This window comes from Heterocephalus glaber, unplaced genomic scaffold, assembly GCF_053883595.1.
Source record: "Heterocephalus glaber isolate CG9 unplaced genomic scaffold, H.glaber_assembly_v1.0 deba00001743, whole genome shotgun sequence".
Classification (NCBI taxonomy): Eukaryota; Metazoa; Chordata; class Mammalia; order Rodentia; family Bathyergidae; genus Heterocephalus; species Heterocephalus glaber.
In genome coordinates, this window is record NW_028258449.1 from 1,471,919 (window position 1) to 1,497,173 (window position 25,255).

General features: G+C 50.6%; 1 protein-coding gene across 2 annotated transcripts in view; it reads left to right on the forward strand.

Moving 5' to 3' along the window:
• The window catches only part of Satb2 (SATB homeobox 2), a 145,156-nt gene that overhangs the window by 91,076 nt on the left and 28,825 nt on the right, over nt 1–25,255 (forward strand). For both annotated transcript variants that reach the window (XR_015447058.1, XM_004871684.4), the window contains exons 8-10: nt 7,430–7,642; nt 11,269–11,424; nt 22,072–22,269. Coding sequence is in view for 1 of the 2 variants with exons in the window: in XM_004871684.4 (XP_004871741.1) it covers nt 7,430–7,642; nt 11,269–11,424; nt 22,072–22,269 (567 nt within the window). In the remaining variant the exon portion in view is untranslated. The remainder of the gene's footprint in view (nt 1–7,429; nt 7,643–11,268; nt 11,425–22,071; nt 22,270–25,255) is intronic.

The following is a 25,255-nucleotide window of genomic DNA, read 5'->3' on the forward strand; positions in this document are numbered from 1 at the left end:
CTTTAGCTCTCGCAGAGGAGTGGGTGGAAGACACAGCCCCTCTGTAGGGAAGACAGGCGTTCCCCAGAGTCCTGGGACTGGCTGAGCACCGGAAGTATCCCTGTGCTGAAAAGGCAGCACTTTTGACTTGGAAGTGGCGGAGCTAGGGCAGCAATACCTCAGCAAGAAAGAATCGCGTTTTGTCATTGTTTCAGGGACAGGGTCATGTGTTAATAAAATGCTTTACTTATATTTAAAGGCATCTAGTGCACTTGAGATATAAATAGTCAATAACTGTATTTTCTGGTTTGCTTTTGTTTTGTTTTTGGGAGAGCTGTTCTTGCCAATGTTTTGACAAAGCCAAAGCTAGTAATTTTTTGGGCAGGTTGCCAACAGTTGTTTCACAGAACACTCCTGGAGGTACGGGATAACCAGGCCCAGCACTTTGTGAATGCAGCATCACAGTGCCAGGTACTAGAGCTGTGAGTAGAATCCTTGGATGTGCCCAGAGCTGAGACTCCGCTGATAAAACATTTCCAAAGGGAACCTGTTCAGTTCTGTTTGCTTTTGCTTTTTGGCACCATGTGTTTGGAAACTTTGGCTTTGACTGTGCATGGCCCCCTTCTGGTCCTCAGCACTCTCAGAAGACAGTGACAAAAAAGGGGCGAGGAGCAGTGTGAGGGCTTCCTGGGCTTGCTTAACAGTAGCCAACTTTGTGGGGTTGGGGGTGGCTGCGCTCTGCCGTGTAGGGCCCAGACTTTGTGCCGGGAGGCTTCCAGGAGGTTCCACAGGTCCCTCCCCACTGCTCACACTCACCTGCTCGGTGCATTTGGGGGAGTCCGGTGCCCACAGGATATTTTATTGCATGCACTGAGAGGAAGCTGTCAATGAGACAAGACTTAGGGTACAGGGAATGTCTGTCCCAAAGTGCAGTTTGCATGACCCTAAATTGCAGCTTCAGCTATCATTTTCCATAGGCTGAAGGAAAAGATCTCAAGTGTAGGTGAGTCAGGCCTGTGGTGTGTACCCTGCCGGGCAGGGCTGGCCGCTGGCTGCTCCACCAGGGCAGGACTCCTCCTCCCAGAAACCAAACACAAGCATTTGATGCCTGAGAGTCCACGTTCTCATCATCAGCCACAGTGAGCAGAAGGGCTCTGCTCCCGAGTAGGGAACGTCCTGGGAGGAAAACCCCACAGGGACACGAAGGAGAGGGTGAGATCTCCTAAATGTGTGGCGGAGTCAGTGCTTTTGTGTCCTCTCAGTCCAAGGTGGGGAGAAAGTTTGGCCATCTGCAGTGTATACACGGCGCCTATACCCCTCATCCTTTAGTGCTTTGAAAAATACAGCTCTACAGTAACATTTGCCTGCAAACGTTAACTTTTATATATGCAGTTATGTTTGCAGAGCACATGAATTCCCCTTAGATGCTCAGTTGTATCCACCCAGTCCTACAAAATGCTGCTTGCATAGACTGTCTTCCTAATAAAGAAATATTATAATAAAAGAGGTTTTATTAAACTAATGCAATAATGACATTTTCTTTGAGGACTTAGCACATCATTTTTAATAATAAAAATCAAATTGTCATTGTTGTGCCCTGTATACCTTTTATTCAAATCAGCCTGAGTACTCTGGCCTTCTGGCTCAGCCGCTCTGGGGGTTGGGGGCGGGGTATTTTTAGCACTGCAAGATCGCATCTCTTTCGTGGTAGGGTTGCGGATTGTGAATGTAGGAACAGGGAAACCTGTTTATATTCATGAGCTGACCAGAAAGTGGCTGAGGACCACCTAGAAGGAAGAGAGCCTGGAGACCTGGAGGGAAGCGACTTGGCTAGGTCAGGTTAGAGGGTAGGACACCCGCAGGCTCGTCATGTAGACCCAAGTTCACTCTGGGTGATGCGGCCAGGAATTGGGGATTATCTGGCTTTTTGAGAGGAGACCTGGTTTTTGCTCTTGTTATCTGGATACCAACATTTCAGTATGTGTGAAAATTAAGGCTAACAAGCATGAAGAATGTGGAGGAAACCAACTAACGAACCAACAGACCCCCCTCACCTTCCTCCTGCCCTTCTGGCTGCCCGCCTGCTTCCCTCCCTCCCTCCCTTCCTTCCGAAGAATGGCAGGTGACCACTGGGGCAGGGTGGAGCGTAGACCCCAGGGAGTGCCAAAGCTCCTTCTTCAACCAGACCCTCTAATCTGACGCTGTGAAGTGGGAGCACAGGTGATTCTTACCCTTGTGATTGGCTATGACACCATGTGTTGCAAACCATCCATAACAACTGAATACATCTTCAGACTCTTCTACATCATAAATGTTTGCATCTTACATCTCTAAAGAGATGTAACTTGATTTCCGAAGAGGATGGCCTTTAAATACTTTTCTAATCCATTCACATCCCAGAAGTAATAACTAAAATATATTACGAGGGGCAGGATTTGCCCACCCTCGCCAGTGGAAATGTTTCCGGCCCAGTGCTGTGTGATCTTAGCGCCTGACAGGCCGCAGGTGTGGGCGTGCCCTTCAGGGGCCCTGTGACAGGCTGGTACCCACCCTGGCACGCATTAACCCGGCACCTTAGAGTTCCCTCTGTGAGAAGTGAGTAGTTCCCGACTGAGCTACCCCAGAGATGTGTGAAAAAGAAATAAGTGAACATTTTCCGAGTATCTCCCACTTCAGTGGCCATAAAGAAAAACGCAATTTATAGGAAGGAAAACAGTCTCCAGCCTGTTGGGTTCTTTTCTAAAGAGAAGCTCGAGGTCTGTCTGGGCCGCTTGCCTCTGTGCACACCTGGTGGATATCACTTTAAAAAATAAATTATGCCTCATTAAATTACAATTAAGTGGAATCACGATCATTTGTTTTTCTAGAAGGAAGATGTTTTGCATATTGAAAGCCTAATTTGTTGCAGGTGACAAAAAGGCTGAGCAGATTACCTAATATCACTTCGTTTGAGGGCAGCCAGCGCTGCTTGGCCTGTGAGCCCGGTGGCTGCGGCTGGCTGTCAGATTGCCATGTGGATGTAGGGCCCCACCACGTGACCAGTTCGCTCTCTCCTAAGCCTTTGGGGAAAGCGCTTCCGGTTGTTCCGAGGAGGCTTCTTTCTCTGCTCCTTGGCACGCTCTGTGCCTCCCCTCCTCCTGTGGCTGTCCGATTCCGTGTGAGTCGAAGTCCCGGGAGCCCTGGCCACAGCTCCTCGGCACGTAGGCCCTGCGCCTGGGTAGCAGTGGCGTCTCCCTCTCCCCCGCCAAGGCGACACCAGCTCCTGCACATTTGTGATGCTGTGGCCTTTTACCTTTGCTGCTGTAAGACCTTCTCCTCCTTCCGTGCAGTAGAAATCCTTTCATCCCTCTCTGAGCTCTTTACCAAGAGAAATAAGCGAATTCATGGAGCCATCGTGCCACATATCTGCATGGAACCGGAGGGTTCCCCTTATAACCGGTGGGAGAGACCGATTGGCTCAGTGGTGGCGAACCTGTGGCACGCGTGCCACAGCAGGCTGTTTGTATCATTGAAAGTTCTGAAAGGTTCGCCACCCCTGGTTTAGGGCCTCAGACTTCCCGTGAAGAGATACAGCCAGATCCTGTGAGGTTCCAAAAGTTGAGGGTCCAGGAAAAAAAGTAGTCAGTTAAAATCTAACTCTGCCGGAGGGGCCTGGCAGGTGAGTGGCTTGGATCTGTGTCCCTGAAACCCTGCATGGGTGAGTTGTGACCCTTGCTGGTCTCTTGCAGACCCAGCGGCTCCTCGGAGGAGTTTATCCCGAACGGACAGGGTGGCAAGGTGTGCAGACACCTGGAAGTTAATTGGGCATGGGAATTTCCCCGGGTTTTCTGAGGATCACCATGTACTGTGCGGACACACAGTTTGGGGCAAGCTGTATGCGTTGCTGAAGAAGTGCAGCAATCAAAAGCTCATCACCAGAAAGTGCAGATTCAGAAACTCAAGGTTGTTTAATTCATTACGAAGAAATCTTGCTTATCTAAAAACACTAGGGAAAATACGGATGTGAGGGTTTTTTACATTTTAAAACTTACCCATCTTATTTGTTTCATGTGTAGAAATAGCCTGTATCAGTGATGACACCTTTAGAGCTTTCAGTGACTCAAAAAGCCTGCCTCGGCACGAGTGCCATGGGCCCGCCACCACTGGCCTCATCCAGCAAGCTGGATAGCCTTGTATTGCTGCCTCACAGTTTGCACCCGGGATTAGGTTGTTTTTTGCACATTTTCCAGCAAACTTAGGTGTCCTTTGCTGTGCTGGAAGGGCTCTGAAGCTCCCCAATGCCCCGGTGGTAGGAGGAAGACCAGTCTGAGGCTGTCCTCCCTGAGACCCCAGAAGTGTCCGGCACCCGTCCCCCAGGGCTGTTGTGCAGGCCTCTCCACAGCCAGGCCTCCCGCAGGCCCTGCTCCTGACACCCTGGCCATACTCGGCAGTGGTGGTCACAACGTCTCCCTGGAGAGGGCTCTATTGCCTTCAATGAGGAAAATCCTTACTGACCGCTTTACCAATCCTCGAGATACGCTTTAATATGATTATTGGTATGAAAGTTTAATAAGCAATATCCTGGTTAATTTATTAATTTCCTTCTCCATATTCATGACCTTTCTGTTCACAAACGCGCGTCTTTCTTCCCAGTGCCCAGGTGCTGTGCCATGCTCCCCGTATCTCGGGCTGCATGATGGCCTTGTCCAAGTGACACCTCCTGCCTGGCCGGTGGATAATTAAAATGCCAGCTGACAGAGTGGCAAGGGCTTTAGAAACATTTATGTGAGATAAATTATTAATTTATGCTCCTTCTAAGACAGTTGCAATATGATAAACATTTACTTATCTTGATAATGAGATGGACTGATGTGTGGTGTATGAGTTATGCTATAGGTTTCCTTGTGATTTTTTCCCCCCTCTGATGGTTTTCAACTAAATAAATTTACTTCACATGGATGAGCCTGCAGAAGCGGGACTCCATTTTTTAAAAGTCCTAGTTTAAGAACATTAAAAGCACATCAAATAAGCAAAGAGATAAAGACTGACATCCTCATAGCTCTTCCCAGACCTGCAATTAGCCACTTGTTATTGAGAGGACGCACTCTGGGATCACAGGTGCCACAGAGGAGAGTTTAAATAATTTGGAGCAGTGTTCTCATTCTCCGGAGGCAATCTGTGGAGGCGGTGCTGGCCACCTTGTTGGGCCGAGACTTCAATTAGGCAAATGAATCTCAGGCAGCAGCTATTCCTCCACGTCTCCTTCCCATCAGTCCATTCAAGGGGGCTTTTCTGCATTTTCCGTAGAAGTGGACCAATTTCCTGTAAGGCTGTCCATCGTGTTAAAAATGCAGAGGACGGGTCTGTACAGTTCCAGAGTGAAAGACAGTAGGAAACAAAGGGAATCAAAATATTCTGTGCTCTTGAATGATCCTTTGGAATCAGTGAACTTATAGTTTCAAGCTGTGGTCCTTTTAAACAGTGGTTACATCAGTACTTTGTGTGTAGAATCTTGGTTGCACTACATGAAAATAACTTCACTTTTGCTTTTGAGATATCCTGAGTGATACTCATAAGAACTATCAGAATACACGTTCATGTTGATCCTAAAACTTGAAATTGTAGTATTTGGAAATATTTTAAGACCAATTTATTCTTTTTATGCATGGCTCCTCATTAAAGAAAACTCAAAAAATGTCAATTTTAGTGTTAAACCGATAGTGGAAATTGCTAGCAATGTAAAACCACTTCCTGCTTGATTCTTCACCTGTAGGGTTTTTTCATCTTTAGAGCAAGTCCATTATGAGTATTTCAGGTTGCTCAATGCAAGTAGATGATAGGGTAACTTAAAGCAGAACTGACTTTTAATTTCAGAAAAGAGAATCAATATATGGATTGCATAATACTTTATGGAAGACAAATGTCTCACTTGTTGCTTCTAAAAGCATAAGAAATCTGGATTTTTCTTAGAAGAGTTTTACCTGTGAGATATTTATACACATACATCCTGCCGTGCTCTTCCCTCAAGCATATCCGGGCGCGCGTGCACGCACACGCAGACACATGCACACGCACAGACACACTCACACGCAGTGCTCACTAGCCTGGCCATATACACATTTCCAGCCAGCATTCATTAGGATCTATCACGCCCAGGCCTCAGGGGTGCTCCCAGGTGCATGGCCCACCCCTGGGCCTCACAGTGAATGTGTCCTCTGTGGTGTCTTCCTTGGGGTGCTGCACACTCCTGGAGGCAGCGGCAGCCTCCTCAGTATTCCAGTGTGTCATTTCCTTTAAAGATGCCGCCTTACCCTGCACATTTCTGGACAGCCAGGGCTTGTGTGCTCCTCTGGCATGCAGTGCCCTTTCACCGTAAGCCATGTGTTAGGAATCAGCCAGGGCCGCCTTTCCTTTCCTTAGCTCTCCTCGCAGCAGCGCCTCTGGCACTGTACCATTTTCCCACAGCTCACAGAAGTGACTTTTTGGCCCCGCCTGCCCTGAGATTTGGGATTGGCATCTCAGCTCCTCCCGGGGCTGGTCCTAAACCCGTTCTCCTCCTGCCCAGGATGGGCATGGGCTGGGAGCAGAGTGGCCCCTGGGTGAGAATCCGGCCGGTGTGCAGGGTGCTGCGCTTCCCCACTTGGGTCTCCTGCTCTTTCCTGGAGTCACTGCCACTTCAGTCTTGGCAACATTTTATTTTTCTTTATGCGTTCTCTGTCATTAGAGCTCCCAAAAACACTCATTTCCTCTCTGGGGCTTGCTGTGGGGCGAGTCACATATCTGAGCAGGAGCAGGAGCTGAGCCCACCTCATTCTCTGCGCTGTAGCAGCAGCAGCTCCGGCTCCTCCCTGCAGGGTGGTGGGCTTGGGCTGTCCGGGCCCCTCGCACAGGTAGCTGTGCTGTGGAGTGTCCGGAAGTCCTCCCAGTGTAACTCCAGGTACAGCTATTCACCTTGTCTTTTGTTCTGCCATGAGAAACATCTATAATGAAACCAGTGGCCAGTCGCACAAAAATTCAGCCAAACTTTTTTTTTTAAATCGATGTAAATCTCCCATACTGTTTAAATGTCGGAACTAAATTTACCAAACTTGGCAGATTTGTAAAGCTGAGCGGGACTGCCAAGTGTTCCCAGTTTCAAGCAGAGAGAGTTCTAACAGCTCCTGAAATACTTGCAGGAGGCACCTGGTAGTAATTGCAGCTTCGTAATTCTTCCCCAGCGCCTACCTTGCTAGCTGGCATCTGAACGCTGATGATTACTGCAGGGGTGATAGTGTCGAGATGGAATGGTCCCCAAACTCGGGCCAGCGGGGGGCAGGCACCCGCAGGATCTTTCTGCTGGAGAGTCCTAGGGAGTGGCCTGGGGTTCCTGACGGACCAGGCTGTCACCCCAGAGAGGCATGAGGCGGGGCTGGCAGCCAGGTGCACACACCAAAAGGCTAACTGGCCTGCTTGGTCTGTTCCCACTGCACAGGGGCTGCTGTCCGAGATCCTGCGCAAGGAGGAGGACCCCAGGACGGCCTCTCAGTCCCTGCTCGTGAACCTGCGGGCCATGCAGAACTTCCTCAACCTGCCCGAGGTGGAACGGGACCGCATCTACCAGGACGAGCGCGAGCGCAGCATGAACCCCAACGTGAGCATGGTTTCCTCGGCTTCCAGCAGCCCCAGCTCCTCTCGAACCTCGCAGGTGAGCTGTCTGCCGCTGCCTTTGCACCCGGATGCCTCTGGCTTCACAGCGCTGTGGACTCTTGAAAACCAAGAGACGCGATTCAAGGATTTCCTAGCCCACAGACAAATTGGTGAGAGGCCCGGCCTCCGGCCCCCAGTGATGGTCCTTCTGTGTGTTAGGCCCCTGCCAGCACTCAGGAAGGGAGGGGGAGGCCGGGAGTGTGGGAGTGGCTCAGGACCCCCAAGTTCCTCCTTGCTTAGGAGAAAGGGAGGCAGCTGGAGTGGAAATCGAGTTGCGCAGGGAGAGCACTGTGCTCCAGTGAATGGTGTGTGCATCTGGGTGGTAGGGGCCAACTGGGGCCTGGAGCGGGGAACACAGTCATCCACGTTCTGCTTTATGCAGTTCCAAAGACGAGGGTAGCCCTGTGCATGCTGCGGGCGCAGACTCTGGGTGGATCAGGCGATCAGGGCACCGCTTTGCAGCCTCCGACAGTGGTAGTGGACAGTGCTAGTGGAAAGGTAGCTGCAGTCAGCTTCGCCCAGGTGCCGCCCTCCTGGGCGTGGCTGGCCTCCCACCTTCCTCTGGCCCTGTGGAAGGCCTCCTGCAGCACTCACAGCTGGACGCAGGCAATGCGCACCGAGCTTCCAAGGGGCAGCCAGGCTTTTCCAATTCAGATCTGAGCCCCACGTCCTGACCTCCTGGTGCCCTGAACTTCTGCCTCTCGGTTCACTTCTCATCGAGCCTTCTCATTCACTGTTCTGAGGGGTTACAGATTTGGAGGGCAGCTCCCCAAACTGCTTAACACATCCGCATCTGGGTAAAACTCAGAGCCGGGCATTTCCAACCCAGAGGCAGTTCTCGGGTACTGTAGTTTTGCTTTAGTTTGTCTTCTGATAAATTCCAAGGAGTTGATTAAGCATAGAACCAAAATTTCATTCTAGTTGGAATATTTGAGCATTTTAAAGCATATCAGTTTTCTCACACATCTTGACTCGTTTTTATATTTTTGCACTCTGCATTAGATTTTTAATTGAAGATCACTTTCTGTTGTGCACTGCCAACTTGTACAACCTTCACTTTAGTCTTTAGTAAATTTTGAGCTTTGGTTACTGTTAAACCAAAAATAGTTCTCTTGACTGCTTGCTTTGGACATACACAGTCAAACCCTTTTGCTTGTTTTTGCAGTGTTGGGGCATACATACTGAGCTATTGGGCAAGTTGTTAATTTGTGCTAATATTTACTTCTATTAAATTGACCTGTACTTTTGCCACTTTTGAAGTCCGTGAAACCGTTATTGGCGATCCCAGCCCTGCCCTTCCCACAAAGGCCCTTCTGCTTGTTCGGAAGCAGCCCAGCTCTGTGTGTTTTGTTTCCAGCTCCTTTGCAGTGTTTTTCTAGCACTGTTTTTTCCCAGGTACCTCTCCAAGGACCTAACGGTTTTCTGAGCCTGACCAACTTCAAGGCCACACACCTAGGGCCAGTAGTTTGCTTGCTTGAACGGAATCCCATTTTAAAGATTCTTAGACAAGGATTCCCTCTGGGGATGAGTGCAGGAAACTGTCGATCATCTAACAGTTTTGAGATTTCTGAAAATAAATATGAGACACTCAGCATGTGTTTGAGAGTACAGTTGGGACAGTGCACGTGCACGTACATTCTGCGCAGTGTTCTTGGTCCGATGGGCACAAGTCCAGGAAGGGGTCATTAAGGTGTGAAAACATTCATGAACACCTACTGGCTCAGAATTCTCCCGGATGGCTCTGTAGCTGGGCCTGGGTGCAGAGAGGCGCCCTGTGAGTGAGACAGCACACTGGCAGCCACACCCGGACCCTGCCAGTGCTCTGGTGTGCTTAGTGACAAACTGAAGCACCGCATCGGAAGCTCGGCCTCCATTCTCTTCTTGTGGCTCTGGGCTCCCTGTAGTGCTCAGGGTGCTTGTAGTAACAGTGACCACACCGAACCAGAGCAGTCCCTGAACACTCCTCGTGTCAGGTATCCTGTCGTGAGTTCTTCCGTCGCTGTCCTGTGACTCTCTCCCCGCTGTGCCAGTGAGAAAACAGGTGTATCTGTAGGAGTTAAAGAGCTCCCAGAGGTCTCTGGGGGGGGGGGTGAATGGCACAGCTGGCTTTGAATGCCAGTTGCTCTGACTCCAGAACTGGACTCCTGACCACCTGGTGTGGTTCCAAAGGGCTTTTGGTCTGGCCCTCGGGGTTCAGAAACATCTGCCCAGGGGAGGAGGAGGAGGAAACAGTCGGAGGTGCTGGTGGAAACAGTTGAGAAAGGGAAGAATCATTTGTGAAAACATTCGCTTAGGGGAACGCACTGCGGGTTAGACTTTTGGGGAAGAAAGTATTTCCTGAAGACAGCGTGGATGGGGTCATGACGGAAGGCCGAGGTAGCAGGCAAGAGGACCCTGTAGATGCCGCAGCCCGTGAGCTGGAGGCCTGGCGAGCCGGCATCCCGGGACCCACCGAGCTCAGGGCAGGGCGCCTTCCCTCCCAGATCCAGCTGAGCATCCTCTTTATCCCCGGTTTGTTTGTCTGCAAAAGGGACTGATGTTTCCTACCTTGTTGGATGCTTACAAGAATGAGATAGAAGTTCAAGCACTTCCTAGAGTGCCTGGCCCGTGCAGGTCTCCTCTTGATCATACTCCCCCCAATTCAGCTATGCTTGGAGAACAGCTGAGCGCCCGTGGGGCCTGGGCCGAGCCCGCCGTGCCTTCCTCCAGCCCTGCGTGCCATGGTCCGGGGACAGCACTGCAGACAGCGCCCTCTCCGGGACCCTCTCGTGAATGAGGCCATTCGGTGGCAGTGAGCCCTGAGCGCCCCCAGCCCCGCTCCCTGGGCACGAGCAGGACCAGGGCCCAGCACACCCGAGAGTCTCTGGGATCGAGTGGACTCAGATGTTTAGGGTTCTCCTCACCCCCGGAAGCGCAGATGCCTGCTGAGTTGTCCTTCATTCGTCTCTGAAGCTGATGGGAAATCATTCAATTAAAACGCACGTGGCAGAATACATAAAACTGCAATATGAGTTTAAGGAAATGAAAACGGGACATCACAGGCATTCTGAAGCCGAGTTTCATGAAATGAAATTTTGTTTCATTTTCACTGATTTCCTAGGTGAAATTAGGTGACTGTCTGGGTAGCATAATGATGATAACGCTGGGACCCACACATACTCAAATGACATACGTAAAGCTTTAATAAAGAATGAGAACGACTCTGGGGAGTGTGTTAAATTGAGTAATAATTTATTATTTAGAGACCTCTACCCATTTACTCATTTTTTCTGGAAGAATTGGTGCTTCCTGCAAGGTATGCCACTTTCAGACAGAAAGGCTGTGTGCACCCTGCACCTCTGACTGCGGGCAGCTGGGTGCCCAGGGTGCCCACCCACCTGGGAGCCACTTGGACCAGCAGTGGGAGGGAGTGCACAGGGTCAGTGGGGCTCTGCGGGTCCTATAGGAACACACCATGATTATTTCCAGCCACAATTAACCTGATTAGAATAATGGACAGGAAGTGTCCCTCTGTATCGAATGCAGCTTGGCATCAGCTGACTGAAGTCCTTTGATAATTTCTGCACAGATGGCTGGGCTGAATGCAGCACTTTTTAAATTATTATTTTCATGGTCTCTTGGTAGGCCAAAACCTCGACGCCGACAGCAGACCTCCCTATTAAGGTGGACGGTGCCAACGTCAACATCACAGCTGCCATTTATGATGAGATCCAACAGGAGATGAAAAGGGCCAAGGTGTCTCAAGCCCTGTTTGCCAAAGTGGCTGCAAATAAAAGTCAGGTGAGTAGTTTTTAAAGGAGTGAAGTCAAGGGCTGGAATGAGACCCTCCTCCTCCTCCTCCTCTCACCAATAAAAACACATCTGTTCCTTAATAACAATAACAGCAATCATCCCGGGCCCTGCCTCAGTCTACCTTGGGCTTCTCTTCCGCTGGAGTTCAACAGAGATACCAAGGCAAAGCCTGGGTTTTCCTTTTGAAGAACTATTTTTAAAACGACCCAACCTTGACTGACCCTCCCCGTACTCTGAGCACTGCTGTGGGCCTTCTGGGCCACTTTCCACTCCCGTCTCCTCCCAGGGGCTTGGCCGACAGATATGTGCACCTCCCAAGCCTGGCTCAGCCTCAGCACCCACGGCTCGGGGCTGTCCTGACCCCATCCAGCCTAGGGCAAATCGCCGCTGTCAGGTGTTTCTTTCCTGTTCAGGGAGCAGTTGTTTTCCCGGTAGGAAACACACGTGGGGGATCCAGAGTCAGTGTTAAAATCTTTTAACAGAAAAACATGGAAGCTCATCCAGTAAAAATGTTGAGATTGTCGGGATGGTGAGGAGTGGAAAGCTCCAGGGAGAGGAGCAGACAGATGCTTCGGTTTTTATTTCTGAACAGCGACAGTGGATGGGACCTGCTCTCTGCTTTCGTTTGTTTAAAGGGACAACTGGCAGCTGAATCATAGGCGCCTGTGAGCAGGAGTTGTGTCCGGGCCCTAAGATAAACCCTGAAGGCACTCTGGAGAACACAAAAGTTGGTTAAAACATAACTGGGAGAGCAGTTGGGTTTTGAACTCGATAACCCTGTGTGACTGCCTGGTTGACATCCTCGCAGCCCTGCGTGGAGCTGGGGAGTGGCCGGTTCTCTCCCGAACAGGTCTTCTGGTGTGGGGCACGGGAAGTGCTCCTCAGCACCACGGTGCTACTAGGCAAGAAGGTTTTCAGTAGAAAGTGAGCCTCCCAGTGATGAAGTGCATCTAGGGGGGTTAGGCTGCTGTGGGCCTAGCTTTTTCACCTGTGCCAGTATAGCAACCTGACCTCAGTTATTTGCAGATGTTAATACAGGGAAAGGAGAAGAATATCAAGACATTTTGAAGAGGGTTGCAGTGTTTTCCTTCTCGATTTCGTGTAGTCATTTTCCCAGATGACTCCGACTCTCTCCATCAATGAAATCAGTGAAACACAGCTTGCTAAGATACGATGTCCAACCCTAGTATGAAACACATGAAAAGAAAATACCATGGAGCCTTCTTAAACTGTTAAATGTATAAAATCCCATGTACCACATGGCCAAATATAATGAGAGTTGGAGCTGTTAAATGAATAAAGCTGTTAAATGCATAATGCCACTTGGCAAAACTACTGTGCATTTAATGGTTTTCCACTGTGTAATAAAGGACATATGTGGCAAATGTGCAGCGAGTGTAAAAGCCGCACAATTGGTTTTGCGAACCTGCCCCTTCGCCACGACTTGATGTAAATATCAAAAGTTTCGCCTCATCCTTCTTTTATGAGCATCTTTCAAGGAACGCTGAAGACCACAGTCTGAGAACTCAATCCCAAATGCCTGTGATCCTCCCAGGCACTTGGCACGGAGGCGCTGGAATTAGCGATGGCTCCGCTCCCCAGCACAGTTCAGGTGGCTGATTGAAGCCCTGCCTGCCAGTTGGCAGGAGCATGTTTTTTGATGCCTCCCCAAGAAATGGGTGGCTTGGATTTTGTAGAATCTGAAGGAAAATTTTGCTCTGGGAATGAGAATGCTGCAGGGTGAGACTGAACCTGCATGGGCGAGAGCCCAGGAAGCCTGTCTTCTCATTGGCTCGGAGGTCTCGTTCTCCTTGGTCAGCGGGAACTCTATTGGAATAGCCACTGGATAAGCAAGGCGGGTGCATGGTTTTCAGAAATGGTGATGCCACACAAATGAGCTTGCCTGAGAGCTTTGAAGGCAGCCGGGATAAGATACTCACGCCCTTGTCTGGGCAGCAGGGTGCAGGTGCAGGTGGCCTTGGGAATTCTGCCCGTGACTGGGCACCTTGTGCAGGTAACTGCAGGGTGTGCATCTCTCCCGAGGGGACCTCACCTCGGAACAAAGCCTTCCTCTCCTCCCCTCCACCCCCTTCCCTCCCTCTGTTTTCCTGGGTGACTGAGGGGGGAATGCCTCTCAGAGACTTGATTCTCGCAGAGGTCTAGTGAGTGAGGCATGTGATTAGGAGCCCATATGAACTGCAGCAGGCTAGAGCAGAAAGGAGCAGGGCAGCCACACCCGGCTGGCGCATGTGCTGAGTCCTGTCTACAGGCGCGTGAGGGGCCGAGACCCCTCCTATGGCTCGGCAGGACCTTCTGTGCTCTTCCCTCGGGAGGAAAGTGGGGGACTGAATAGGAGGGAAGGATGAGCTGGTGCATGCTTCGCGGTGTGTGCTCCCTTCCCTTCTGACTCAGGGTCAGGTGAGCCGCGGAGACTCAGCTTGCTATGGTCCAGAGCATTGTCTTCCTTCCTGCAGAATAAATATCTGGATGTTGCTCTCGGGATCGGATGACACTGTAGCCAGTGCCTGCTGCCATTGAGTAGGAGTGAGGACCCTCAGGTGTCATCTGCCAGTGTGCACAGGACACTGCGTGTCACTGCCACCCGCGTGCAGTCGTGCCCAGCGTGCTGGGTGGCCCCGTGTCCCGCACAGCCTCTCTCCTCTGTCCTGCTTGCTGCAGTTCTCTAGGGTTCCTGCCCCACTCCTTTCCAGCTGCTGCTGTCTCCTGGGACCTGGAGGTGGCCAGCCAGGGGGGCAAGGACAGCCTCCTGGGGTGTTCCCACCACAGTCCTCCAGGGTGGAGGCTGAGGCAGGAGGATCACCATGAGTTCAAGGCCAGCTAGGGCTACCTAGCGAGACCCTGTCTCAAGAAAAAGAACCCTTGTCAAGGTCACTGTGAAAGAGCTTTTCCTGTGTTCTCTCCTAGGAGTGTATATAGTTTCTGCCCATATGTTTGGGTATTTTATCCATTTTGACTTGATTTTTGTGCATGGTAGAAGACTGTAGGATAAGGGGCAGTTTCCTTTTTTTGCAAGTGGAAATCCAGCTTCCCAGCACCATTTATCCAAGAGACTTTCTTTCCCCTGTGTCTTCTTGATGCCCTGTTGGGAGTTGCTTGACCATTTGTGCTTGGATTATTTCTGGGCACTCTGTTCCATTGGTCTGTGTTTGCCTACTTGCTTTAATGTAGTACCATACCATTTTGATTACTCTAGCTTTGCAATATAATTTTAGTGTGATTTTTTTTTTTTTCTTTCTCAGTATTGCTTTGGCTGTTTGGTTTTTTGTTGCTGTTTTCTTTTTCATTTTTCTTTTGTGTTTCCATATGAATTTTAGTATTATTTTCTATTTCTTAGAAGGATGCCACTGAAATCTTTTCTTCCTTTCTCTTTTTCTTTGTCCTTTTTCTTTCTTTCTCTCTCTCTCCTCTCTCTTCTTCCCTCCTCCTCATCACAGTGCTTTGCTGTTAATGCTATTTCTAGTACTCAAGAGGAGAGTTAAAGACTCCACATCATTCTTTTGACAGCCATGAATGCTTTTGCAGATGCCCATGCCCAGTGTGCATGGCTGCATGTTTATGTGGAGACCTCCTAACTCTCCGTGATCTCCTGTGTGTCTGTGTATCTCCTTGACTCAGGCCCCTGCGTCAAAGGTTAAGAGTTGCTCTGAAATAAAATCTCCATTACGCTCAATGACAGACTCAGTCTTTTTGAACACATCTGTAAAACAGTGAGAGACATCCGTCAGGTAGCCCAGGGACAGCTTAAAACTGGTCCCCTGTCAAGACAGTGTTATGATAAAAAAGCAGCAGATCAGTTGGACGCCTGAGTTCCAGGCATCACATGATAACCTTAAACTGTGGCCAGTGCCCAGCACCAGCCTGGGCTTGGGTTCAGGGTCCCCCGGCTGGGGTTTACTGAAGCTCTTGACGCATCCACCTCCTAGTTAGCCACCTTTGCTTCAGTTTTCTGGATGAGTTTACATAGAGTCATTAGGGTTATTTATTTCAATAGACACTTACTGGATCATGAAGAGAGACTTTGGTGATGAGACAAAGAGCTGAGTATTGTCTGGCTCATTCCAGGCTCCAGAAGGGTCCCAAGCAGCTGAAGAGAAACCCTTTCACAGTTACAAAAGTTTGTTTGGTGACTTCCTATGCTTTCCTTTAGAAAGCGAACTGTCTGTGGTTAATAATACGAATTTTCTTTTAAGACACTGAGAAAACATTTCCTTTGGTTACATATGCTGACATTTTCGGTATTGAAGATGTGGGTGATAAATGGCCTTTTCCATTTCTACTGCAAGAAGCCTGAGTCACTCCTGGAGCTGTTCATTTGCTGATGTTCATTCATTGGGGTTCCGGGAGGGATGGGCTGGGGTCCCGACTCCATCCGAGTCCTCTTGGCAGCTCTGTGTGGGGGACATCCAGGCGAAGACCAGTCCAGCAGCAAAGTCCTGCGCCAACGAGCACCAGCCTCCTCCACGGGGCTGAGGTCAGAGCAGACTACAGCGTGTCTTTAATATCAGTTTGTATTTATTATGAGAGGTCATAAAAACTGGAAAATTTGCCACATATAGAGCTTTTCCCTTTGTTTTTAAGGAAAGGGAGAAGTCAGAGTCATAACCAGTGTCCTGGCATAGGGAGAACAGGTCCCCGTGTACGGGTGTCGTTTCAGTACCATGGACAGGAGCCACCCCTCCGCCCTGCCCCTGCACACCACCCGGGCCCAGGGTTCAGATCTGGGACCCAGCCTCCTGTCTCACAGGTGCCAGATCAAACAGCCGTGCTGCCATTCTGTAAAAGACCTCCGTCACCAGCACACTCTCAGCCCTTAGTGTGCGGTTTGGAGAGTTAGAGACCTTGTGTGTGTGTGTCGGGGTGTGTGCGTTTTTAATGAGTGAAATCCATACTGCCATTTCCTGTTTATTTTCTATCCAGGAGAGCTTTAATGGCCTGACACGTGAACAGACAGAGAGGGGGAGAGAGAGCCAGAGAGCAAAATGTTTAATAATGGGAACGGGCTTTTTAAATGACTGGTATTGCTGGTGCTTGTCTTCTCTCTCTAGAGTGAGAACTCCTGGGAGTGAAACTTAACAAATCTGCTCTACCACCACCAGGCCACTGTGGTCCTGGTTAATACCCAGCAAGGTGATTTAACTGTGAATAGAATTAAGGACCCACCGGCTAGGATAAGTGATGGTCTTGACTCTCTCATAGTCTCTCCCCAGGGACTCCTGTGGTGTGGAGGTGGTGGGAGGAGGAGAGTTCATTCTTCCTTACAGTGGTTAAAACCCTTCCGGTGTCTCCTAGGCCTGCAGGACCAAGAGGTGGATTCCTCCCCTGGTTCTCTTTACCATTCGACCCCTCTTGCATCTCTGGACTGGGCTTCAGCGCCTGGGGTTGCTGCTGGCCCCTGGGAGTGACGATTCCACGTGTCTGCATTGCCAGGTGGCAACACCTGTTTCCCCTCACTCCTCTCCGGCCTGGGGACATCCGCCTTTCTTTCCGGGTTCACCTTAGCTGTCCCATCACAGTGGTGCTGCTGAAGTGACAGTGATGATGACAGCTGAGCTATCCACGTCACAGGCCAGCCCACTGCACACACACGGGAGGGGCTGCTCAGTAGACCCGAATCCTCGTCCTGAGAGGCTGGCAGGTTGTAACTCTTATCGTGGGGTAAAGTGTGCTAGGCTGTTTCCACACATTAGAGGGAGGGAAGGAGACCTCGGAACAGTGACAGCCCTGCATCTGGCCCGGCGATCCTCTGCACCAGGCTCCAAAGCCCAGGCTCACTCCTGTGCACTCCACTGGTTCCTGTTACATCCACGCCCTCTGTTGAACACAGTGCCCCGTGTGCAGAGACCACAGCCTGCCTGGGAACGCTGGTGTACAGGGGCAGCCACTGTCTAGGCAGGGCCCAGAGGCCACTGTCACATGGTGGAAGTGGCACACCTGCGTGGGCCAGGCAACTGTGAGCCCGTCCTCACAGGAGGGCAGGCAGCAAGTCCCAAGTCTCTGGGATTGGAGGTCTGGCCCAGGAATATTTTCTGGGCGTAAGGAGGCGGGAATGTCCTGAGCACCTCCAGGGAGTGGAAGCCCAGTGGGGCCTCACGGCGAAAGGAGGTCAGGAGGCAGAAATGGAGCAAGTAGTGGTTTTATTGTTGCCTCTTTGATGGTCTTGGCTGTGAGCCTGCTGTCTGTAACTCATCGATGAAACTATCTGATTCCCCAAAGATAGACTATAGGGTTACTGTTCCAAAAAGAATTAGTGGCGCATTTCTTCAAGAAGCTGCGTCCTAATACATTTGCAGCATGATTTGCCTTGTAAATGTAGATCCCGCGCAGCCCTTTGGGAGCACATGGGTACCTCGGCTGGCAGACTTGCTTCACCTGCACGCTTGGAAGGGAGGCCAGGGCTGTTTTGTCTACTGAGGGAAGACGATTTGCTTAGGGGCTGAGGAGAAGGCTGAGATGAGGCGTTAATGAGCGTCATTTGCTCATGCAGCAAGTGGTCAGGTACCCTTTACCCCCTGATCACGAGGGAGTGGTCTTTGAACTCAGGTTCCCTCCTGGGCTTAGATTTGAAGGTAGGAGGAAGTTGTAACCAAGAATTCCTTGGCGTCACCACAGTTAGGCTCCAGGTGCATTTTCCATGGAGTTCCAGGGAGTCTCTGTCTTTTCAAAACTTTTTATTCTAGAGTAGCTTTAGACTCAGGATAAGAGAGAAGGGGTAGGAGGGGTGATGCTGCTGTCCTGGGTCCCTCTCGTTTCCCCAGTGCGGACTCCTTACATCACCACGGTGCAGTTGTCGATAAAGTGCAGTTATCAAAACCGGGAAGCTGGTGCGGTTTCAATACTGTTCACTAAACCCCAGTCTGATTCCCCCAGCTTCTCTGCTGGCTCCATCTTCCCCACCAGGAAGCAAATCACATGCAGCGGTTCCTTCTCCTCGCCTCCCTCCGTGTGCAGTGTGCTCTTTGGCCTTTATGACCTTGTACCTCCGAAGTGCATAGACTGCTGATGGTGTCCAGCACCCTGAGGCTGGCTCTGTGTGATGTTCTGCATGCTGGCCCTGATGGCCCCCAACGTGGTATTGTGTATTTGACAGTGTTGGCATCACGCGTCCATCTGTCATGTCCACGTGTCCTCTCGAGCGATGTTGGTCGTGTGTCACTGGATTCTCCTAGCACTTTCAACCCCAGTGCCTGGCCACTGTCTGCTGCTTGTGACGGATGGCAAGGGGCAGGTCCTGGAGAGTGGGACAGGAGAATTGGGGCCCCTCTTTTGTAAGCCCCTCTTCTCTGTGGAGCTCTGGCAGGGAGCTGCCCACACAAAGGCCACTAGCTCCCCAGTGATAGAGAAGGGCCTCGCGGGCAGGCCCGAGGCTCTGCTTGGGCGTCTCACCTCCTAGTAGTGCTCAAGCATTTGAGCTCACTCACTGTTCTGGCCGACCATCAAGGCCACGCTGACTTCTGAATATCCAGCCGGTCTCTGGCCGCCATTTGTAGTCGCAGAGCCTGTAGCCCAGGGAGTCCACTTGCAGAGCTGGGCCAGGCTGGGACTCAGGTGAACTTCGGGATCAGCATTTCTGAAATGAAAATGATGCTCCTGGAATGCTCCACATAACACAGAGGGAACAACAACAAAAACCCTACTTGAGATTTTTTAACAGAAAAAGGAGATTTGTTATTAATAATTCATGAGTTCCCATTGAACATGCACGACAGAAACAGTGCTATTCAATAGAGAATACTGTCATCTGTCACTGTTTTATTTGACATTTACACTTTTTTTTTGCCTGATACTGCAAAACTTTCTTGGATGGCATGCAAAAATTATATAAATGAAAAGAATCCCAACGTGGGGACCCTGTATCTCTTCTGCTGTGGGTTCACTCTTAGCCATGCACGTGTGTGCATGTAACTTTCCTCACATTTGTTAGCCACCAAAGCAAATCGGAGACCCTGTGGCAGGGGAAGGATGGTATGAGGGCCAAGATGGTGGTGGGTGAGAGGGAGTGGGGGAAGGGCAGGGTTCCTGAGAGAAGCACGGGGCGCGGGGTGATCATGGCTGCTGTGAGGAAAACCAGCAGAACACACATTGCTGTTCCAGAGAGACGAGATGTGAGTTTGCAAGTGACGGCACAGGGCCCCGCTAGTGGGAACAGCAGCTTCTTGAGAGGAGCAGGTTGGGGTTAGGTGCTCCTTCCAGTGTTGTGCTACTGTAAGGCTCTCGACAGTCTTTCTGCTCTGTAGGTTAGTTATTATTTATAAAAATCACAGAGCCAGCTGATACATTCATAAGCTAATTATTGAAGCAGCTGGGTACACATGGTGCAATATGTCCAAGGCTGGGAAGTATCACAGATTTCTTGGGGCCTGCTGTGGTGGGGGTGCCGATGAAGGCTGCATCCCTTAATCTGATCAGCCAAGCAAACACTTTGTGGGGAAACTAGATTAATAACCCTCTAAATACCATGAATGTGCTTCACCTTCCAAACCAGGGTCCTTTAAACATGCTATTAGCTTGTCTCTGCCAGGGATCCAAGGGAGTTCACTGCTGCCTGAGCACAGGGTCGCTCAGGCCACTTCCCTGTGCCAGAAATTAATTTGGTTTGCTTCTGTCTGCACACATGACCACACTTGTGTCTAATCCGCTCCCTAACAGCTTCAAGGTCAAGCCCTTGCTTGTCAGTGGGCAAATGCAGCACCACACTTCCCCAAGACTGACGCAGAGTGCGCTGCTGGACGCGGGCCCAGGCGCTGTCCTGCATGAGCTGAGTGCACACGGCACTGAGAGGTGGAACGTGGGTGTATGCATGACACAGGAGGCTCCTCCGAGGATCACAGGATCACGGTGGAGGCCATCAGATGTCGCTGTCCCCGTCCACGCCACGCCCCGGCTTCCCACAGGTGGCCTGTGCATGCAGGTCTGGCCAGCTCAGAGTCTCGTCTGGAACAGATGCAGTGCATTGTTTTTATTTTCTGCTCCGTGATGGGTCTCCATGCTCCCACCTCCCCTGGGAGATGTGAAACATACCTGTCTGAAACATTTGAAAGAGTTCAGTTGGACACTTATTCAGATCTGTGGAAAGACAGGGAAATAGGAGCTTATTTTCCACAGATGGTTTATTTCCCATTTTAAGAACTCTTGCCTTTGTATGAAAAGCCCTTGAGGAAACACTTTGGGATCAGGAGAATTTTCAAATATAATTTATTTTCCGGTCAGGCTGAAAAAATTTATCTTCATTTCTCATACACATGGCACCTTGAAATTTAACCATTACCTCCCTCTTAATTGAGTCCAAAAAATCTATGAAAACATGAGGAAAAGCATCTCGCAGCAAATGATAAGGTGTCTTGTTTTCATCTTCCTCACCCTCCGACTCTCCCAAGCTCCTAGTTTATTGCAAGAAAGATCAGGTCTGCACAAATGTGGCCTCTCACTTGTAAAAACAAGGCAGTGTTGTGTTACAGATTAGTTTATAAATCCCCAGTGGCTTCACAGTTCAGTGCCTACAGCTGCTGCAGATGGGCCTGGGTTTTTGTCTTTGCGCGGTGCTGCAGCCGGCAGTTGAAGGGGAAAATGGAATGATCAGGTTATTAACATGGAGGCCTCGAGGAGGAGGCTGCACAATGAGAACAGCTGGTGTTGCTGTCTTGGCCGATGCAGCGGAGATAATCAAATCTTGCCTTTTTTTGGGTAAAGGCAGAAGACACAGTGGAGAGTTAGACAAACAACGGCTTAGGATATTACATGGGGCTTTTATGATGTGTGTCAGGGACTCGCGTTGGCTCACGAGTGATGGTACAGAACTGGTTGAGATTTGGGGTTTATTTTTCACCAAGCAAGTTGTGTTTATTGAGGCACCTTTTAGAGAAATTTTTACTTCTTTGCAAAGATGCGTGATGTGGGACAGTCCTTGTTTTTAAAATTAGCGATGTAGCTTGGAAATGATGGGTTAGAAAGCTGCTGGGTACAATATTTTGACATGAGTCAGGGAGCGATGTTGACAGCATCCTCTGTATTATTTTCATATCATCCATCATGATTTGCATCGCATTTTCTTTCTCCTGCAGTTGCAGGGGCAGGAACATCCGGATGCCGGAGTAGGGAGGCGGACCTGTGCAGGTGTGCGCTGCCCATGCTCCCTTCCTGCAGGTGTGGCTGCGGCGGGCAGGGTGGCCAGCGGGGCCACGAGCCAGGGTGCTCAGAGACAGACCAAGGGCACTGTTGCCATCCCCTGGCTGGGGCTGCTGTTTCTGTCTTGCATAGTTACTCCTTCCTGCAAGTGTTTCCCCCAGAGGAAGCCAGTGCTGTCTGCATGAAGACTTCCTTCTCCTCTAGGACCTGCCATCTCCTAATGTGCACCAGCTCATCCTCACTCCTCTTAGAATGGGATTCCAGCCAGTTGGGCGGATTCTAAGAAAGGTAGCTGGCCACCACAGATCACTTCTGGGGATAAGGGAACCGTAATCTCGCTCCAGGATCTAGAAAGCTCTTTATAAGAAACTCATTGAGAATGCACTGTGTGGGAAGGGCAATAAGGTAGCGAACCAGAGAGAGGACTCTGGGGCTTGGGCGTAACCTCCGGGCTGCTGTGCCCTCCCAGGCTAACCGTGCCCCTCTCTGCAGGGCTGGCTCTGCGAGCTGCTCCGCTGGAAGGAGAACCCAAGCCCGGAGAACCGCACGCTGTGGGAGAACCTCTGCACCATCCGCCGCTTCCTGAACCTCCCGCAGCATGAGAGGGATGTGATCTACGAGGAGGAGTCGCGGCACCACCACAGCGAGCGCATGCAGCACGTGGTCCAGCTCCCGCCGGAGCCCGTGCAGGTCAGCACCCCTCCCTGGCCCTGCCCCCACAGGCCTGCGGCAGCTGCCAAGGGCCATGGCGGCTCTGCCCTGTGCCCGGGAGGGGACCTGTCATCACGGCAGGCAGCGGTGGGCAGTGTGTGCGTACGCTTGTGCACAGAGGAGAGCATCGAGGCTGTCGCGTGCCAGAGATGGCTCCTGTCCTGAGCGGTGGTGCCCGAGGCTGTGAAGATGGTGCTCCGCTCGGGGAGAATTAAATCTCCCATCGGTTTGCTCTGTAAAGAAAATGGAAGTCGTTTTTGATCCCACATTCTTCAAGGAGCATTTGATTAGGGTGAGGAATGAAATAGCTACCAGACCCAAGGCATACCTTTGAACTCAGCCAAACCTTTGGAAGAAATTGTGAGATTCTTAGAATTTTAAGATGAGTTGATGCAGTCTTTGGTTTCCTTCTTTAGAAAATCTGCCTTTGCTTGGGTAGCATGTTTTTTGGCTTAGTTTTTGCTGTCACTGAAACAGTTTTTCTTCCTGAAAGTACTGAGTTTGCAGACCCTTTCTGGGACCTAAAATCTGGCTTTCAGGAAGAAGCATTAGCTGGTATTCCCGTGGTGGGACGTCCAGAGCTTGGCCCGGGAGGTGGTCTGGTCCTGGTGATCAGATGCCACCAAGCGGATTCGGTAGACCTCTGCGAGCCTCCGTGCAGAGGACGGAAGTGGAAGCAGGAGTGCGTGCATGCGTGCATGCATGCAGAAGAATGGAAGAGGAGATGAGGAAGTAGGGCTTTGCTGGAGGCACTAAGAGAGCAGCAGTGGGGTGGCTGCAGTGCACTCACAGGGGCTGCTCCCCTCCACCCACCTCCCCTGCCCAGGGGCCAGGACCACCAGGGCCGCTCTTCCTAAGACCTCTTTCCTGTTGCACTCCAAGGCCTCTGCAACATCTTAGCCCTGTAGACTTTGAGTCCGACTTTGAGATTTTAACTTCTTAAAATTAAAGAGAGGCCTAATATAGATTTACTAAAAATTTATTTTAGAAATTAAGTTTATTTGAAAAATTCAAGGGAGGCTCCCATTAGCGGTCAGTGTGATTTCATAAGTTACAGTAGTCTAGGGTATCAGATTAACAGAACAAATAACTTCAGACAAGATTATGCAAACTGTAAATCCTGCTGTCCCAGAGATTTGCCATTATCTCCCTTTGTTCCATCTGATTGTAAAGTGGTTCAGATTTCTGCCTTGAAGCCACACAAGGCCATGACGCCTCCAGGCCACCTCTGGCTTTGCCAGGCTGCTTCTGCGGGCCCCAATCTACTCTAGTCCAGGCTTGAAAAACTGATCTAGTCTAGACATTCTTAACAGGCCCATCTCCGTTCTATAGCAACAGAGAGTTTGGAGCCTTAGAGAACCTTGAGATAAAGATAGGAAAACCTGCTCTGTTACGACGGAGGACCCCATGTTCAGGCTCTGGTTCCCCTACCCGCCCGGCTCCGTTCTTGGTCCTGAACGGGTTGGCTGTGTGGGCCCCGGGTAGCCAGAAGGATATTCAGCTTCGTATCTGACTTGCAGTCCTGCAGCTTGAGCGAAGTAAATCCCGGACACAGACAGGCCATTGACTAGTGAGTTTTATTATCTTTTATGTCAGTATTTTCAGGAGTAGAGGAGACAATAGCTAATGGCTAAGTGAGAATCGATGATTTTCCTTTTCGGTTTTTAGCACTTAATGAAAGACTCACATTAGCTTCTGTTATCACCAGAGAAATCCACAGGTTTGTGAACGTGTGTTCCTGTCAGTTGGATTGCAGCTGAAGAGCTCACAAACCAGGCCATTTCCTCTACACTCCGCCGTTGACCTTCGTCCCATCTCTCCCCGACTGTTCACCCCCACTTTTCTTTACCTTGTGCCTGTCTCTGGGTGACAGCACTCTGCTGAATTTATGTTTGTCAGCAAAACAGAGCTGTGGATTAGTAATTATTTATTACAGTCATAATAGGAAAAATGAAGAACAATACCTAGAAGCAGCCAGCAGAACTTGTAAGCCTGGAACACACAGCTGGCAGAGGCTCTGGGGCTCTGGAGGATGGCGTCAGAACCACCCAGCCCCAAGCAGCCTCTGTGAGGTCCATGGCTGAGCCTCTGGGTCCACTTGTGGCCTTGTGTCGCCTAGAATTGTAGATATTTTGGCTTCCCTGATGTAGGAATTTCTAAATTTCTATGTAGGGAATATTAGTTTGGCAATGTTGTCCTGTCTAATTAGGTAGAACATGGGTGAGAATGAGTAAAATTGGTGGTGAGGAGCTTCTCGTGGATGTGGACCATGGAAAGAGCCACGCCTTCCTGGCCCGCTGGTGGAGGGGCACCGTCTGTGCCACAGGAGAGAGTGGTTTTCATGCTGATTGTTTGCAAATGGAGTTTGCAAATGCAGCCTGTATTGCCTGCAGATGTGTTTCTTTTAGCTCCTAAAGTTAAAAAACAATTTAAGCCCATATTTAGGAATTAGATTTCACATAAACCTCAGAAAATCTGAAGACCTGACCCACCAGGCTTGCTCTGCTCCTCGTGGCTGGAGCCGCAGCCTTTCCACAGCCCCCACTGCCTGCACCCCGCCGCACACAGCCCCTCTGCTTGCTCTGTTTGGGCTTCGCCCCTGCCCCACCGCCTTAGCGCTGCATGGCCATGACCCTAGTGGCTCCATTTCCACATGCGAAGCCACCACGCCAGGCCATGGATGCCTTTGCCCCGTGGTTCTGCTTCCCCTGACGGTAGACCTCACACACCACCTGCTCTCGTAACTGACACAGCGCACCTGCTCACACTTCCCCTGAATGCATGTCTGATGGAAATGCAGCTCGGGCGTGACGCCAGCTCAAGGCCGAGACCCCTCTGGGCTTGGGGCACTGAGGAGTCCTGCGAGTCCAGGACCTGGCCGTCCTGGAAGAGTGGACAGCTCCTCCCCGGGAACCGGGCCTCCCCATTGGTTGCGGCGTCCTTGCAGTCTCGAGCCACCTCCTGC